Consider the following 17,445-nt stretch of genomic DNA (forward strand, 5'->3'; position numbering starts at 1 on the left):
TTTCATGGTTGACTATGGCCTACTTTAAGTCAAAAATATTGAAAGACAAGTGACATGTAGTATTGACAGCGCTCAGCTTACATACCACGGCTGAGATCCAATGACAAATAGGTTCTTCTCTAATTCTGTGTGGAAGTGGTAATTTTTTTTGGCTTTGCTTGTCCTTCTCCCCCACTTTGAAACACTTTCTTAAGCTTATAATAAGTACATTGGAGAGGCTAAATAGTTAACTGGCTATCTTGCTATGCTAGCGGTGCCTGCAGTGATACCGTAACCTGCGCATGTGATGCATGTGATGTAAACAAAGCATAACAGGACAAAGAATGAAGTGTAAGTTACTATTGGGTGTTAATAATAATATATAATAATAATAATAATATTTTTAAAATAATATTATATATTATTATTATTATTATTATATTATTATGATTATTATTTAAAAAAACTGTCCAAAGAATTTAAAACAGCATACTTTGTCTTCGTATGTGTTACACACTTAAGCAATAATAATAATAATATATAATAATAATAATATTTTAAAATAGGAATAATATATTATTATTATTATAATTATGTTAAGTATGTTACACACTTCAGCAATAATAATAATATATAATAATAATAATATTTTTAAATAGGAATAATATATTATTATTATTATAATTATTATTATTATAATTATTATTGCTGAAGTGGGAATGTACACAGCAATAATAATAATATATAATAATATTTTAAAATAGGAATAATATATTATTATTATTATTATTATTATTATTATTATTATTATAATTATTATTGCTGAAGTGTGTAACATACACATACAAAGACAAAGCATGCTGTTTTAAATTCTTTGGACAGTTATAATAATAATAATATATAATAATAATAATAATATTTTAAAATAGGAATAATATATTATTATTATTATTATTATTATTATTATGCCTACAGGGCTCTTATCATCTTAAAACCTGTATTTAAAAAGGTTTTCTATGCTCTTACTATGAAAACATTCATTTTTTAAATATTGAAACATACTTGAAACATCCAATTTATGAGGAATATACAAAAATTCAGCATCACAAATTTGCAGTTAGTCCACTTCCTTGGATGCATGTCATCATTTTGCAGACTCCCACAGCCATCAAGATGAATGTTGTGTGTATATACGTATACTATGTATATGTACGTATATAGTATATGTATATAACCTGTAATAGGGCTCCTGTGGTCGTTTCCAGGGATCCAGGTGAGGCGAACACTGCAGGCTGCCGGATCTGACAAATCGAGATCCATTGGAGGGTCTGGGCGGCCTGAAGGGTTTCAGAAGAGGAAAATAAATACACAAAGCATACAAATACAACATCAGTTTAGATGGACATTTCAATTCAATCAAGTTTAAAATTAGAAGCAGGTTCTAACAAAGTAAATACTATTAACAGGAAATCATATGACAATATAAAAAAGGCAGATGTTATATTATGTGATATTAAAGTTGACGACAATGCAGACAAGAAAGGAAAGCGTGCAAGCTGTGTGTTACCTGGAGGCAAGGCACTAGTAGAAAGTGAGGGGTTGAGGGAGGCTTCCTCTGTAGGGGGCGGGGTCAAGGACCAGGAAATGGGTATAATGGTTAGTTTGCTAATCAACATTCACGGAACACAATTGTTATCAACAGATGCGATTTAGTGCACAGTACATGTTAATATACTATCTATTACCTTTCACTTGACACACATTGACATTTGATACTTTGGCGGTGATGGTTTGAATCCCTGACTCGCATCGTGTTTAATTCCTGTCTGAAGACTTTTAAAATGTCTTCCAATGGAATTAAACTCAATCGTCATCACTGCAAATGTATCAAATGTTTAACAGCAATCTCAAGCACTCAAATGTTTAAAACAAACAAATATATTACTTCATATTGGGGGGGTTGGGGGGGGGGGGGGGGGTCACGAGACACCCAACTCACAACACGGTACGAGATTGAGTTCACGAGAACGAGACAACATTTCAAGATTTTAACACGAATTTTAAGAAAAGTACATATCACCGTGCAATGATGAGATGTTCAAGCGCACTGCGTATTTTTTAGGTGTTCCTAAACTTTCACAGCGGAGTCTCTATATATAATTCGACTATTACTCGACTTTAGTCTACACTCTAGTGTCGAGTATTACAGCGTACCTAAAACAACGAGACGGGCCGACGCCGAGTCCTGATCAATCTCTGATTTGACATCACACGTGTACGTTCCCTCATCGCCCTCGTTGATGTTGGAGATGGTCAACGATTCGCCATCCTTCTTCAGCCTGGTTCACAAATGACAAGGGATGAGTCGGTCAGGTTCGTTACGTCGATCTGGATGGCGTATTTCTACTCAGAGATGTCATGTGATGTTGTGATGCAACCTTAACCCTTCTCTTGTGTTTTACATTTTAATGCATAAAAAAATCACATAACATTTGTTTATTGCATTAATGCTTTTTTACTTTGTCGGGAAACTCTATTTCAACAAAACAAAACCAAAAAAAATATTTTTTTACTAAATTTTAAACTAGTCTGGTTGAAATTATGACCACTGTATTGTTAGGGTTAGGTTGTAGTAATATGACTATATGAATGAAATATGAATATTTTGAGCCATAACTGAAATCATAAGTGTACAATTAGCCAACATAATGACAACCAACTCCTCTTCTCATCATGGAAGCTTCAGGGGATTCTCATTCCTGTTCTGCTTTTTCATTTCACTTTATACTAAAGTTCTGTTGCTGAAAACAATAACTTTTTTTTTTTTTACCTTTTCTTGACATTAATATATATGGGTCAAAATTCACCCGAACACCATAGATCCGGGGTCTCAAACATGTGGCCCGTGGGCCAAATGTGGACCGCAGGACACTACTTTGAGGCCCCCGCCTTCATATGAAAGTTTGATATGGATGCTGTATGGTATCATGTACCCAGAAAAAAATATTACGTTTGATTAATGTTCATGTTAAAGGTTAAATAACTGTTAATAGTTATCCTCCCTATCCGTGTGGAAGTGGTAGGTTTTTGGCTATTTAAGTTTAAATTAAATAACTTGAAGGCTACCGTTTAGGTGGCTAGCTCTCTAGTTTGCGAGTTAGCATGTGTCTCGAGACCCTGCAGTTGCGCAATATGTTGTAAATAAAAAGAGTATAAATGTGACTATAGTCGTGTTTTGTCATGTCTACAGGGCTCTAATAATGCTTTGTTCATTTTAATCTGAAAAAAATAATTTGTCTACCCGCCAACTATATGTGGTTTCTTAAGTTTTTATTATTTGCCGTTTTATTATTATTATTATTATATTTATTTATTACTGATTGATTGATTTTCTTTATTCTTGATTTGTTTATTTATTTTTCATCTTATTATGTAAAATAGAAAAATAAAAATGAAGATATTTGAGAAGAGTGGAATGTTTTATCAGAGCTTTTCTTGTAGAAAATCGGAACCAAAGCACTGAAAAAGTTTGTATATTTTTCTGTTTTTAATAAATGCAGGTTTTTTGGGTTTTTTTTTTGGAAAACCTGATGCGGCCCAGCCTTGCCCAGACCCTAGCTCCAGTGGCCCTCAGGTAAAAGAGTTTGAGACCCCTGCAATAGATGTTTCTTTAATGATTAATACTAAAATGTGAAAATAAATAAAACTGATTTAAGAGATATATTCTATAGCCCTCAGTAATAGCCAGGTAACAAAAGAACCTTCAATTTATGAATATGATTCTTTTGACGTTCAGTTTACCATTTTTGGAAATTGAAATTGAGGGGTATAGTGACAAAAAAAGTCCTACACACCAAAAGTATTAAAACTAACATTTTCATGTATGAGGAAGCCTAAGAAGGTAACCAATTTAATGGTAACTTATTGTTTTTAGTGTATTTTATAGCTGATTTAATACATGGGTCAAAACCGACCCGTTAACATAAGAGATGATAGCAGAAGAGGAAGGTTAACTAATCTCATTCATCTACTAATCATTTGGGTCGTTATGAAGGACCACCCAAAAGGTGCCGTTACCTCCATCCCTGATGGAGAGGTTTGTCATCCTTTGTCCAGACCACAGAGACGGGCAGGCTGGCGTCAGACTTCACTTTGCACTCGAAGCGAACTGTCGAACCTCTGATGGCGGACTGATGCTCGGGAGCACCGATGATGCGGGTCGGCTCTACGGAAGGAGTGAGTTAGAAGAATCAACACATACATATACGTACATATATCAGTCAAGATATTGATTTTATTGATAAATAGAAAAAACATAATCATGATGATGAATAATTTGGATGCTGAGCGTCTCACCTTTGACCTCCAGGCGAACCTGGTTTTCGGCCATGCCCAAAATGTTGTTAGCCAAACAGGTGTAGGTTCCTTCGTCCTCAACTCGGGCCCGCTTGATCTCCAGGGTTCCATTCAGGTACACGCGGTACAGACCGCCATCCAGGCCGCTGCCCTGTCCGTTCTTAAACCTACAAGCACAAAACATCACAAGTTGTGATGTACATAAACGTGTACATAAACACACATACAGCATGTACGTAAACACACATACGTACCAGCGTAAGTCGGGCAAAGGAGAACCAAAGAATGGACAGTCGAGAAAGGTGCGGTTGTTCTCGATAACTTTGATCAGTTGGTTTTTAGGGCCGAGCATCCGTGGAGGCATATCTGTGGAGAAGATTTTTCTTTTCAAATAGCGTCTCAAAACGACACATAAGGAAAATTATGATTGAAAAAATTTATTTTTTCGTATCTCGTATGTACAAAAAAAATATCACTATATTGACAGTTACTATGGTACCCATTATGTCATAGTATGGTCATATCACCTCGTACTTTGGTACGTGATAAAAAAAATTACCAAAAAAAAAAACTATATTAGGAAAGCAGGAAGTGAACAAATGTAACAGTTACTGATTGTAAAACTACCAGATGGAGGTGTAGGATTTAATAAGCTTTGCTTCTTCCTACTCCTTTTGGACATGTGGAACTGTGAACTGATTATGGGATGGCATTCAATTGTAATCTGATGCATGTTCAAATGAAATTAAACCATTACCATTACCATATATATCACTATATTGACAGTTACTATGGTACCCATTATGTCATTGTAGGGTGACATCACCTCATACTTCGGTACGAGGTACATTAAAAAAACAACAACAACAAAAAACCTGTATACTGTATTATGGAAAGCAGGAAGTGAACAAATATCACAGTTACTGATTGTAAAAGTACCAGATGGAGGGGTAGGATTTAATAAGCTTTGCTTCTTCCTACTCCTTTTGGACATGTGGAACTGTGAACTGATTATGAGATGCATTCAATTGTAATCTGATGCATGTTCAAATGAAATTAAACCATTACCATATATATCACTATATTGACAGTTACTATGGTAACCATTATGTCATTGTAGGGTGACATCACCTCATACTTCGGTACGAGGTACATTATTAAAAAACAACAACAACAACAAAAAAAACCTTAAACTGTATTATGGAAAGCAGGAAGTGAACAAATATAACAGTTACTGATTGTAAAAGTACCAGATGGAGGGGTAGGATTTAATAAGCTTTGCTTCTTCCTACTCCTTTTGGACATGTGGAACTGGGAACTGATTATGGGATGCATTCAATTGTAATCTGATGCATGTTCAAATGAAATAAAACCATTACCATATATATCACTATATTGACAGTTACTATGGTAACCATTATGTCATTGTAGGGTGACATCACCTCATACTTCGGTACGAGGTACATTATTAAAAAACAACAACAACAAAAAAAACCTTAAACTGTATTATGGAAAGCAGGAAGTGAACAAATATAACAGTTACTGATTGTAAAAGTACCAGATGGAGGGGTAGGATTTAATAAGCTTTGCTTCTTCCTACTCCTTTTGGACATGTGGAACTGTGAACTGATTATGTGATGCATTCAATTGTAATCTGATGTTAAAATGAAATAAAACCATTACCATTAGCATTAGCATTAGCATGTCTTACCAAGGACACTGACGAAGGCATTGGCCAGCAGATAACCGTGTTGGTTGGAAGCATTGCACTGGTACACGGCACTGCTTCCCATCTGCACCGAGCGGAAGATGATGGTGTCACCCATCATTTGTTGACTAGGATTGGGCAGAGAGCCTTAAAAATGAAACAAAACAGGCAGAACATCAATAACTGAATGTATCAGATTCAGATGCGTTTTATGGATTTACACTGTCAATGTGATTTGTCTTGCATAAGTAACTGGACTCAAAACCCTTAAAGGGACGGAAGCCAATCATTGTCATCTTGCATTTTAATGCAGTGGATTCTAAAGAACTCGGAAGACTCACTGTTGATGGGTTGGCCATTGATCAGCCACTGAATGCTGGGTTTAGGGTTGCCGTTTGCCCGACACACCAGACGCCCATTCTCTTCTGGGGCGAGTACCAGGTTTGTCGGTTTGTCCAGCCAGTAAGGAGCCGCTGGGGAACATGAAGAGTATGAGGGAATCATCTCGCATACTAAAAGACCGGCTAGAAGACATCATGACCTGGACTTAATCGGCTCACCTTTGACTTGAACAAAAATGGAGTGGCGTATGCTGCCTAAGTGATTGTTGGCCATGCATACATACTCCCCGGCATCCTCCTCCGACACGTTGATCACTTTCAGGGTCTTGTTGTAATTCTCAAATTTCACTTTCCGTCCTGGCAAGTCGCCCCCTTTTTTAAACCATTTGATCGTGGGTGTCGGTCTGAAGAAGACAGAACAGCACATGGAAATATTTCAGGAAGTGAAACCTCGCTTTTTTGTTATTACTCCGTTCCAAAATGTTTGAGAAAAACCAAAAAGCACATAAGAAATAACGCAAATCCGTTTACTTTAAATTCCGGAATCTGTCTATAGTGTCCCAACTGTCCATTCTTTGTTTGAGAACTCAATTCACCCGACACGGGTAAACAGGCTAGTTTGTTAAGCCGTACAATAACCGTACAACAGGGGTCTCAAACATGCGGCCCGCGGGCCAAATGTGGCCCGCAGGACACTACTTTGAGGCCCCCGCCTTGATATAAAAGTTTAATGTTAAGTTTGATATGGATGCTGTATGGTATCATGTACCCAGAAAAAAGTATTACGTTTGATTAATGTTCATGTTAAAGGTTAAATAACTGTTAATAGTTATCCTCCCTATCCGTGTGGAAGTGGTAAGTTTTTGGCTATTTAAGTTGAAAGGAAATAACTTGAAGGCTACCGTTTAGGTGGCTAGCTCTCTAGTTTGCGAGTTAGCATGTGTCTCAAGACCCTGCAGTTGCGCAATATGTTGTAAATAAAAAAAGTATAAATGTGACTATAGTCGTGTTTTGTCATGTCTACAGGGCTCTAATAATGCTTTGTTCATTTTAATCTGAAAAAAATAATTTGTCTACCCACCAACTATATGTGGTTTCTCAAGTTTTTATTATTTTGTGTTTTATTATTATTATTATATTTATTTATTACTGATTGATTTTCTTTATTCTTGATTTGTTTATTTATTTTTCATCTTATTTTGTGCAGAAAAATAAATATTAAGATATTTGAGAACGGGGCGGCACGGCGGTCTAGTGCTTAGCGCGCAGACCTCACAGCTAGGAGACCAGGGTTCAATTCCCACCCTCGGCCATCTCTGTGTGGAGTTTGCATGTTCTCCCCGTGCATGTGTGGGTTTTCTCCGGGTACTCCGGTTTCCTCCCACATTCCAAAAACATGCTAGGTTAATTGGCGACTCCAAATTGTCCATAGGTATGAATGTGAGTGTGAATGGTTGTTTGTCTATATGTGCCCTGTGATTGGCTGGCGACCAGTCCAGGGTGTACCCCGCCTCTCGCCCGAAGACAGCTGGGATAGGCTCAGCAGCCCCCGCGATCCTCGTGAGGAAAAGCGGTAGAAAATGAATGAATGAATGATATTTGAGAACAGTGGAATGTTTTATCAGAGCTTTTATTGTAGAAAATCGCAACCAAAGCACTGAAAAAGTTTGTATATTTTTCTGTTTTTAATAAATGCGTTTTTTTGTTTTTGTTTTTTTTGTGGAAAACCTGATGTGGCCCAGCCTTGCCCAGACCCTAGCTCCAGTGGCCCCCAGGTAAATTGAGTTTGAGACCCCTGCCGTACAACAACCGTGACATACAAAAACCGAGGTAATCTAGATGCTACACAATCACATCCACAACCTTAAAAACTGCTGTGTTGTGTTCAAAAAACCATGTAAAAGAAATGAAAAGTGAAAGTGAAAAATACTCCTGCGTCAGAGGCCTAAACCAAACACAGATTGTCCAGATTATTACATGAAATCCAACTCAAAGTGTCTTATTTTTGACCAAAAAAACACAACCGCATTCGTCCATCTTGTGTGTGTGTGTGTGTGTGTATGTGTGTGTTGTACTATATACTCACAGTCCTGCAGCAATACACTCCAGCAGTAGTTGCTCGTCTCTCAGCACCATTTTGGAGCTCTCAGTCCCCAACGGTGAGAGGAAGGTCGGTGTCGACTCGGATACTTTACGGCCTGGAGACCAAGAACAAAACGCATTTAAACACATTCAAAGTTATTCACCATTAAGTTTCTTTACCGGCGTTAAACTTGTACGCTACTGCCACATAAATACAACACGGCTATTCTGATTATTTCCTATTGGCTGTACTCCAAGCAAGGCATTGTCTGTTGGGGTCACCGCGGCCAGAAACCGAGTCCAACATCCTCTGGCGTGTCTCACAGGAAGACATTTAGAGACGATAAACAACAACAGGGTCATTGATCTTTTTAATGTTTTTTTTTTTTTTTTAAGCCATCAGATAAACTAGCATGCTTTTTCTATAGCTGTTATTCATGCTATATGCTTATTAACCTTACACAGCTTTGCCAAGCTCTGAGCTTTGCCAAAATTAAAACTTTTCCTGGAGAACCTTTGTCCCGCGGGGGATGTTGCTTTTGAGGCTGGAGGCTCTTTTGTACAAGCTAAAACGCACCACGAAATGTCTAACAATAAAGAGCGGACCCAGATCGATAAATAGGGAACGTAGCCGTTGCCAAGTCTGGAATGTGAGCAGAACCCAAAGTAGTGACTTTGTACACACATCGTATTCAAAAGGGTCAATGGCGTACTTCCAAATACTGCAATAGAGTACATCTCTGCTTTTCACAGGGATTACGTTCAGTAAACCGCGAGTAATGGATACTCCTATAAATATGTCTATTTTTGGCACCAGGCTCGCACCTCCCCCTCCGAACCCTTCAGCGATCTTGATGTTGGCATTCTCCTCCAATTTCGAATCGATATTCCCAATAAAAGTGACTGTTGGTAGCGTATTATTAGATTGTATTCATCTGCAGAACCCTCTCTCTTTAATGGTGACGGAAGCTAACAAGCTAAATGGCGACTGTTCTTATGCCTGCTGTGGGGGTCACCTCCACCCACTGGAAGTTAGGATACTCCCCTCCACTGTCGGAGAAGCCAAGCCACGTCTACGTAATCCATATCACATCCTTCCGATCGTATATTGACTTGTGTCCATCTTGCTTTTTTAGGAAGTTTTGATTCTACCTTGTTCAACTTTCACTTCATTTCACAACTATGGTGCGTTCAAGAACCAGCAAACAACACTTAAAATCTTGAAAAAGCATTACCATTCATTCATTTTCTACCGCTTTTTCCTCACAAGGGTCGCGGGGGTATGCTGGAGCCTATCCCAGCTGTCTTTGGACGAGAGGCAGGGTCCACCCTGGACTGGTGGCCAGCCAATCACAGGGCACATATAGACAAACAACCATTCACACTCACATTCATACAATTTGGAGTCGCTAATTAACCTAGCATGTTTTTGAAATGTGGGAGGAAACCGGAGTACCCGGAGAAAACCCACGCATGCACGGGGAGAACATGCAAACTCCACTCCAAGAGTGGAATTGAACCCTGGTCTCCTAGCTGTGAGGTCTGCGCGCTAACCACTAGACCGCCGTGCCGCAAAGCATTACCAATGAAGTATAAAAATAAGCATGTAAAAATTGTGGTCGGGCGGCACGGCGGTCAAGTGGTTAGCACGCAGACCTCACAGCTAGGAGACCAGGGTTCAATTCCACCCTCGGCTATCTCTGTGTGGAGTTTGCATGTTCTCCCCGTGCATGCGTGGGTTTTCTCCGGGTACTCCGGTTTCCTCCCACATTCCAAAAACATGCTAGGTTAATTAGCGACTCCAAATTGTCCATAGGTATGAATGTGAGTGTGAATGGTTGTTTGTCTATATGTGCCCTGTGATTGGCTGGCTGGCGACCAGTCCAGGGTTTACCCCGCCTCTCGCCCGAAGACAGCTGGGATAGGCTCCAGCACCCCCGCGACCTTTGTGAGGAAAAAGCGGTAGAAAATGAATGAATGAATGAATGAAATTGTGGTCTTTTTTTACCAGTACTGTTTTAACGCCTTGCTCAAGGGTTAGTTTTTCTAGCAGAAGGCAAACAGACAACTGGAAATATGAATTTGTCTTTGCCCAATCTATCTGTAGGTAAGGTTAAAGACAGGAAACAGGAAGCAACTGAGGATTAGTGGTTAGAAATGAAAGAAATGATATAATTATGTAATACATTTATTTATACAATAAATGATGTTTGTATACAATAAGTGAATAAAGGAGCACTACCGCTCTCGTCCTCATCTTCCTCACAGAAATGACATGTTTGTAAGACATTAGAGATATAATCATAATCTCTTTTATGATCTGTATGAGACAGACATAAGAGTCTTACGGAAGTAAAGCTAAAGCCATGGCCAATGGATGTGACTATTAGAGAAGAATCCGCGATGAACATCCATCAGTGGTCACTAATGGCGGTCATACGAGTGCCTTGAATGCGCCAGACGGCGGCCCCGTCACAGGGGACGTCTTCTCCTGAGGGCTCGTCTCGCATCCAGTCACTCCCGCTTAACGCAAACGGAACATATGTTGGAACTTAGGCGTGCGTGTTCCCTGTAGCTACGCTTCATATGATCACGGCACAACCAATGAATCGCCGACTTATTGTCACAATCGATTTAAATCAAGGATCTTTTCAGTTCAAATCCAGTTCAATGCAAAAGAAACGTTGTATGGTGTGTTTATGGACGTACTTTACGTCTAAACATCAGCAAAGAAGGTACAGTAGTTGATATTCATGTGTACTTGACAAGATTCTGCACGTTAGTGTGTTACACGTCCACTGATTAGCCACAGGTGGAACATGATTAGTCATGTTACAACTGGACAGAAGACGGAACGGTCCAGAACGTGACTCACCACCGTAGGGGTCACTGGCATTGTAAAAGGTGTCGTTATACGGCTCGTCTGAAAACACACACACACACACAGAAGCATGCACACACACACACAATGTTCACATACAACAATGTCCGCATACGCCGCACAAGAGGGCGCATTCTCTGCAAATGTGAAAAGGATGCGCATCACTGCGAACTTGTCGGTCCCTGGTGGTGTAATGGTACAGCTGCTCCCTTTTCCCTAGGGCTCCCATTTGGCCAGGAATGTCTCTTTACATGCCATACTGGTTTTGTGCTGATGGCAAAACGCTATCCCATTATATAGAGACATGCTACACTTAGACACTTTACAATAAGGTACACACCATTACAGTAGTTCATAGTTAATAACCCAAAGCCAACCCAAACCACTACTCATTAGTTCCTCAGTAACTACTCTGATTCACGTGTCTTAGTTCCCCAGTAGCTACTCTACTTATTAGTTCCTCATTAGTTCTTCATTAATTCCTCAGTAACTACTCTGAATCCAAGTGTCTTAGTTCCTCAGTAACTACTCTACTTATTAGTTCCTCAGTAACTACTCTACTTATTAGTTCATCAGTAACTACTCTACTTATTAGTTCCTCAGTAACTACTCTGAATCCAAGTGTCTTAGTTCCTCAGTAACTACTCTACTTATTAGTTCCTCAGTAACTACTCTACTTATTAGTTCCTCAGTAACTACTCTGAATCCAAGTGTCTTAGTTCCTCAGTAACTACTCTAGTTATTAGTTCCTCAGTAACTACTCTGAATTCACATGTATTAGTTCTTCAGTAACTACTCTACTTATAATTTCCTCCATAACTACTCTGAATCCATGTGTATTAGTTCCTCAGTAACTACTCTACTTATTAGTTCCTCAGTAACTACTCTGAATTTAAGTGTCTTAGTTCCTCCTTAGTTCTTCATTAATTCCTCAGTAACTACTCTGAATCCACGTGTCTTAGTTCCCCAGGAACTACTCTACTTATTAGTTCCTCATTAGTTCTTCATTAGTTCCTCAGTAACTACTCTGAATCCTCATGTATTAGTTCCTCAGTAACTACTCTACTTATTAGTTCCTCAGTAACTACTCTGAATCCACGTGTATTAGTTCCTCAGTAACTACTCTACTTATTAGTTCCTCAGTAACTACTCTGAATTCACATGTATTAGTTCTTCAGTAACTACTCTACTTATAATTTCCTCCATAACTACTCTGAATCCATGTGTATTAGTTCCTCAGTAACTACTCTACTTATTAGTTCCTCAGTAACTACTCTGAATTTAAGTATCTTAGTTCCTCCTTAGTTCTTCATTAATTCCTCAGTAACTACTCTGAATCCACGTGTCTTAGTTCCTCGGGAACTACTCTACTTATTAGTTCCTCATTAGTTCTTCATTAATTCCTCAGTAACTACTCTGAATCCACATGTATTAGTTCCTCAGTAACTACTCTACTTATTAGTTCCTCAGTAACTACTTATTACGAAGTCTCATATTGATAGGTGTATTCAAAACTTGAAAATATACTCATTATAGATAAAAGAAAAAAATTCTATCTGCAATTGATTATGAGTTAACTATGGATAACATGTAATTAATCGTGATTAAAAAATATTAATCGATTGACAGCCCTACTTGTTATATAATGTTGATTTCACTAGGGTATATGACTTATTTGAGCGTAGCTGTGTGTTGTTCACTCACTGGTAAGAATTTTGAGCGTGAAGGGGTTCTTCTGCTGGATGGTGTGGGTGAAGGGAAAGCGAGCGTTGCAGCTGTAGTCGTCGTTAGCATCGTGGGCCACCACGTTGGAGAAATACAAGTCTCCGTTTAACCCCTTTGACACTCGCTTATCCTGGGGGATCGGACTCATCACTGGGAAGGGAAGACACAGACAGGGAGGGCTTAGTCATCCAATAATGGGTCATCATAATGACAACAGAAGCTTGGATGGCTGGTGACACGTGTCATATGAGTGTGGACATAAGATACGACACATAAAGGTTGATTTGAATATAGCTAACATGGTTGCCAGGTTTAGGGTATTCAAGTTGCATTGGTTGCATCTATGTAGTCCATCTATTGCTTGTATTTGCATGTATAATAACTGCTGCTCACTGCTATTCATCCAGAAAGTGAATGGGGGAGGGAGGCCTGGAGGGGGGTTGCAGGGGAGCACCAAAGCCATGCCTTCAGTCACCACCACCGGGTCCAGCACCTCCTTAGGCCACAGGGGAGCCTCTGGATTGGGGGTGAAAGTAGTAGTAGGAAAAGACATGAATGTGTAGCATTCAAGAATAAAACAGTTTCTAAACAAACATGCTGGTGTTCTTACTGGAGACCCGCAGTAGAATTTTATTGGATAGCGCCACTCCGTGTTCATTGCTGGCAAAACACTGGTACTCTCCTTCATAATCCTCCGGACGTCCTCCGTTACGGAAACCGATTTCCAGGGTTCCCGAGCGTTTCCGCATTGTCACACGGGGATCTTTCCCGATGTTGAAAAACTTCCCGTTCCTTCGCCATGAGAACCTGAGCGGTGGACAAGAAATATTTGGGTAGGTGGTTATGGGTTTCAACTTGAATGGGTTTTCAGGAGATACTGGTTTGGGATCAGATATTGACCAGCATCCTGGAACAACCGTGTTTGACTATGGAGGTACCATCCATACCTAATTGGTTGTCCCTCGTTTATCACGGTTAATTGGTTCTACACCCAACCCTGATAAGTGAACTGAATATTTTTATTGTTAGAAAACCTGTTAATAGGAATGCACGGCGGTCGTGTGGTTAGCGTGCAGACCTCACAGATAGGAGACCCGGGTTCAATTCCATCTTCGGCCATCTCTGCATGTTCTCCCCGTGCATACTTTGTTTTTCCTCCCACATTCCAAAAACATGCTAGGTTAATTGCCGATTCCAAATTGTCAAACATAGGTATGAATGTGAGTGTGAATGGTTGTTTGTCTATATGTGCCCTTTGATTGGCTGGGGATGGAATTGAACGCGGGTCTCCTAGCTGTGTGGCCTGAGCACTAACCACTCATCACCGTGCAGCCCATTCCAAAAACATGCTAGGTTAATTAGCGACTCCAAATTGTCCATAGGTATGAATGTGAGTGTGAATGGTTGTTTGTCTATATGTTCCCTGTGATTGGCTGGGGATGGAATTGAACGCGGGTCTCCTAGCTGTGTGGCCTGAGCACTAACCACTCATCACCGTGCAGCCCATTCCAAAAACATGCTAGGTTAATTAGCGACTCCAAATTGTCCATAGGTATGAATGTGAGTGTGAATGGTTGTTTGTCTATATGTGTCCTGTGATTGGCTGGCCACCAGTCCAGGGTGTACCCCGCCCGGGATAGGCTCCAGCACCTTCCGCGACCCTCGTGAGGATAAGTGGTAGAAAATGAATGAATGAATGAAAACCTGTTAATCACTTTTTAAATGATTAGAGCCCTGCAGACATGAAATAACACCCCTATAGTCACACTTTAAAAGTTGACATTACTAGTGTGACTCTTGACTGTTTCCTGTCAAGACGGGTCTACTCAAGGAGCTTTAGTAGTACAGTAATACTATGAAGTATTGAACCAATTGAAGCTGGAGCTGCGTGTGAGAGTTTGAGGTTTTTTTTTAAAAACATGGTAAGACAATGACGCGAGTGAAGTGGAGAAGTATCCCTTTTAATGAGCATGAATAGTCGAGCGATTATCATTATTTCCGCACAATGAGTGTGCTGTGCTGGGAAGGAGAGCCACTACGTGTGCTGTCACTGCTTCACTGTGGGCTTGTGTAACCGGGTGCACAAGAATGTGTGTTACCGTGTACAGCTGAGCCAAAGTAAACAATGCTCCACTGTCCTCAACTGGTCACCAGTGATGTAACCATCGGGGACACTGTGTGTACGTGTGTGTGTGTGTGTTTGTATTATTTGTGAGGCTTGCCACAGGACATGGCCACATGAATACGGGAATTTCACAAAGACAGATTTTTCTATGCGTTGTGGCCCCCGTTCGCAAAACTCTGAATCTCTGATTCGAACGAGTTAAGAGACAAATACCCACCAGTCCCAGTTCAAGACTCGGTGGAGCCCTGCATTAGTACAATTAGTAGCCTCTTTTCATCCCGTTTGTGACCTTTGTGTGTGTGCGTTGCTTACATTGGCACCGGGTTGCCCTTGGCCTCGCACTCGATGATGATGTTATCTCTGGGGTCCACAATGTAGTCCTTCACTGACTGCTTGGTTATAGTCGGGGGCTGTTTCACTGGGGGGGGGGGGAGAAATATAAAATACGTCAATTCATTATATTTTGCATTATATTTTGTTTGCTTTGCTATTATATTTGTGATATTTTGGTGCTCTTTACTGTGTTTGCTATTTGTACCTTATTTTATTATACTATTTTACATAGTACCATTACCTTATTGTCTTGAACCCTGCATGCCCCCGTGTTTTATCCATCCATCTATCTATCTTTCCATCTATCAATCCATCCATCCATCCATCTATCTATCTTGAATGGTCATCAACTTTGTTTTTTTTATCATTCAGTGTTCTGGTTAGATCTATCTATCCATCCACCCATCCATCCATCCATCCACCCATCCATCCATCCATCCACCCGCCCATCCACCCATCCATCCATCTATCAATCCATCCATCCATCCATCTATCTTGAATGGTCATCATCAATGTTGTTTTTATCATTCAGTGTTCTGGTTAGATCTATCTAGCTATCCATCCATCCACCCATCCATCCACCCATCCATCCACCCATCCATCCATCCATCCATCCATCCATCCACCCATCCATCCATTCACCCATCCATCCATCCATCTTCAATGGAAGTCATTAATGTTGTTTTTATCATTCAGTGTTCTGGTTAGATCTATCTAGCTATCCATCCATCCACCCATCCATCCATCCATCCACCCATCCATCCATCCATCCACCCACCCACCCACCCATCCATCCATCCATCCATCCATCCATCCATCCATCCATCCATCCATCCATCCATCCATCCATCTTCAATGGAAGTCATTAATGTTGTTTTTATCATTCAGTGTTCTGGTTAGATCTATCTAGCTATCCATCCATCCATCCATCCACCCATCCATCCACCCATCCATCCATCCATCCATCCATCCATCCATTCACCCATCCATCCATCCATCTTCAATGGAAGTCATTAATGTTGTTTTTATCATTCAGTGTTCTGGTTAGATCTATCTAGCTATCCATCCATCCACCCATCCATCCATCCACCCATCCATCCACCCATCCATCCATCCATCCATCCATCCATCCATCCACCCATCCATCCACCCATCCATCCACCCATCCATCCATCCATCCATCCTCAATGGAAATCATCAATGTTGTTTTTATCATTCAGTGTTCTGGTTAGATCTATCTAGCTATCCATCCATCCACCCATCCATCCACCCATCCATCCACCCATCTATCCATCCATTCACCCATCCATCCACCCATCCATCCATCCACCCATCCATCCATTCACCCATCCATCCATCCATCTTCAATGGAAGTCATTAATGTTGTTTTTATCATTCAGTGTTCTGGTTAGATCTATCTAGCTATCCATCCACCCATCCATCCATCCATCCATCCATCCATCCATCCATCCATCCATCCATCCATCCATCCATCCATCCTCAATGGAAATCATCAATGTTGTTTTTATCATTCAGTGTTCTGGTTAGATCTATCTAGCTATCCATCCATCCACCCATCCACCCATCCACCCACCCATCCATCCACCCATCCATCCATCCATCCATCCATCCATCCACCCATCCATCCATCCTCAATGGAAATCATCAATGTTGTTTTTATCATTCAGTGTTCTGGTTAGATCTATCTAGCTATCCACCCATCCATCCATCCACCCATCCATCCACCCATCCACCCACCCATCCATCCACCCATCCATCCATCCATCCATCCATCCATCCATCCATCCACCCACCCATCCATCCATTCACCCATCCATCCATCCATCTTCAATGGAAGTAATTAATGTTGTTTTTATCATTCAGTGTTCTGGTTAGATCTATCTAGCTATCCGCC

At 40.3% G+C, this 17,445-nt stretch overlaps 1 protein-coding gene across 16 annotated transcripts in view; it reads right to left on the reverse strand.

Annotated features, from left to right (window-relative positions):
• nfasca (neurofascin homolog (chicken) a) overlaps window positions 1-17,445 on the reverse strand; it is an 87,127-nt gene that overhangs the window by 23,464 nt on the left and 46,218 nt on the right. For 11 of the 16 annotated variants that reach the window (XR_009130558.1, XR_009130564.1, XR_009130570.1 and 8 more), the window contains 15 exons: window positions 15,510-15,615; window positions 13,683-13,879; window positions 13,466-13,588; window positions 13,052-13,222; window positions 11,342-11,389; window positions 8,471-8,582; window positions 6,604-6,788; window positions 6,385-6,516; window positions 6,047-6,190; window positions 4,590-4,701; window positions 4,336-4,502; window positions 4,057-4,204; window positions 2,194-2,318; window positions 1,547-1,594; window positions 1,215-1,316 (listed from right to left, as the gene is read on the reverse strand). Coding sequence is in view for 13 of the 16 variants with exons in the window: in XM_058078892.1 (XP_057934875.1) it covers window positions 1,215-1,316; window positions 1,547-1,594; window positions 2,194-2,318; window positions 4,057-4,204; window positions 4,336-4,502; window positions 4,590-4,701; window positions 6,047-6,190; window positions 6,385-6,516; window positions 6,604-6,788; window positions 8,471-8,582; window positions 11,342-11,389; window positions 13,052-13,222; window positions 13,466-13,588; window positions 13,683-13,879; window positions 15,510-15,615 (1,920 nt within the window). In the remaining 3 variants the exon portion in view is untranslated. The remainder of the gene's footprint in view (window positions 1-1,214; window positions 1,317-1,546; window positions 1,595-2,193; window positions 2,319-4,056; window positions 4,205-4,335; window positions 4,503-4,589; window positions 4,702-6,046; window positions 6,191-6,384; window positions 6,517-6,603; window positions 6,789-8,470; window positions 8,583-11,341; window positions 11,390-13,051; window positions 13,223-13,465; window positions 13,589-13,682; window positions 13,880-15,509; window positions 15,616-17,445) is intronic. The other 5 variants (XM_058078895.1, XM_058078903.1, XM_058078898.1 and 2 more) reach the window with 3 other exon arrangements.

The sequence above is a fragment of the Doryrhamphus excisus genome, chromosome 1, assembly GCF_030265055.1.
Source record: "Doryrhamphus excisus isolate RoL2022-K1 chromosome 1, RoL_Dexc_1.0, whole genome shotgun sequence".
Taxonomy (NCBI): Eukaryota; Metazoa; Chordata; class Actinopteri; order Syngnathiformes; family Syngnathidae; genus Doryrhamphus; species Doryrhamphus excisus.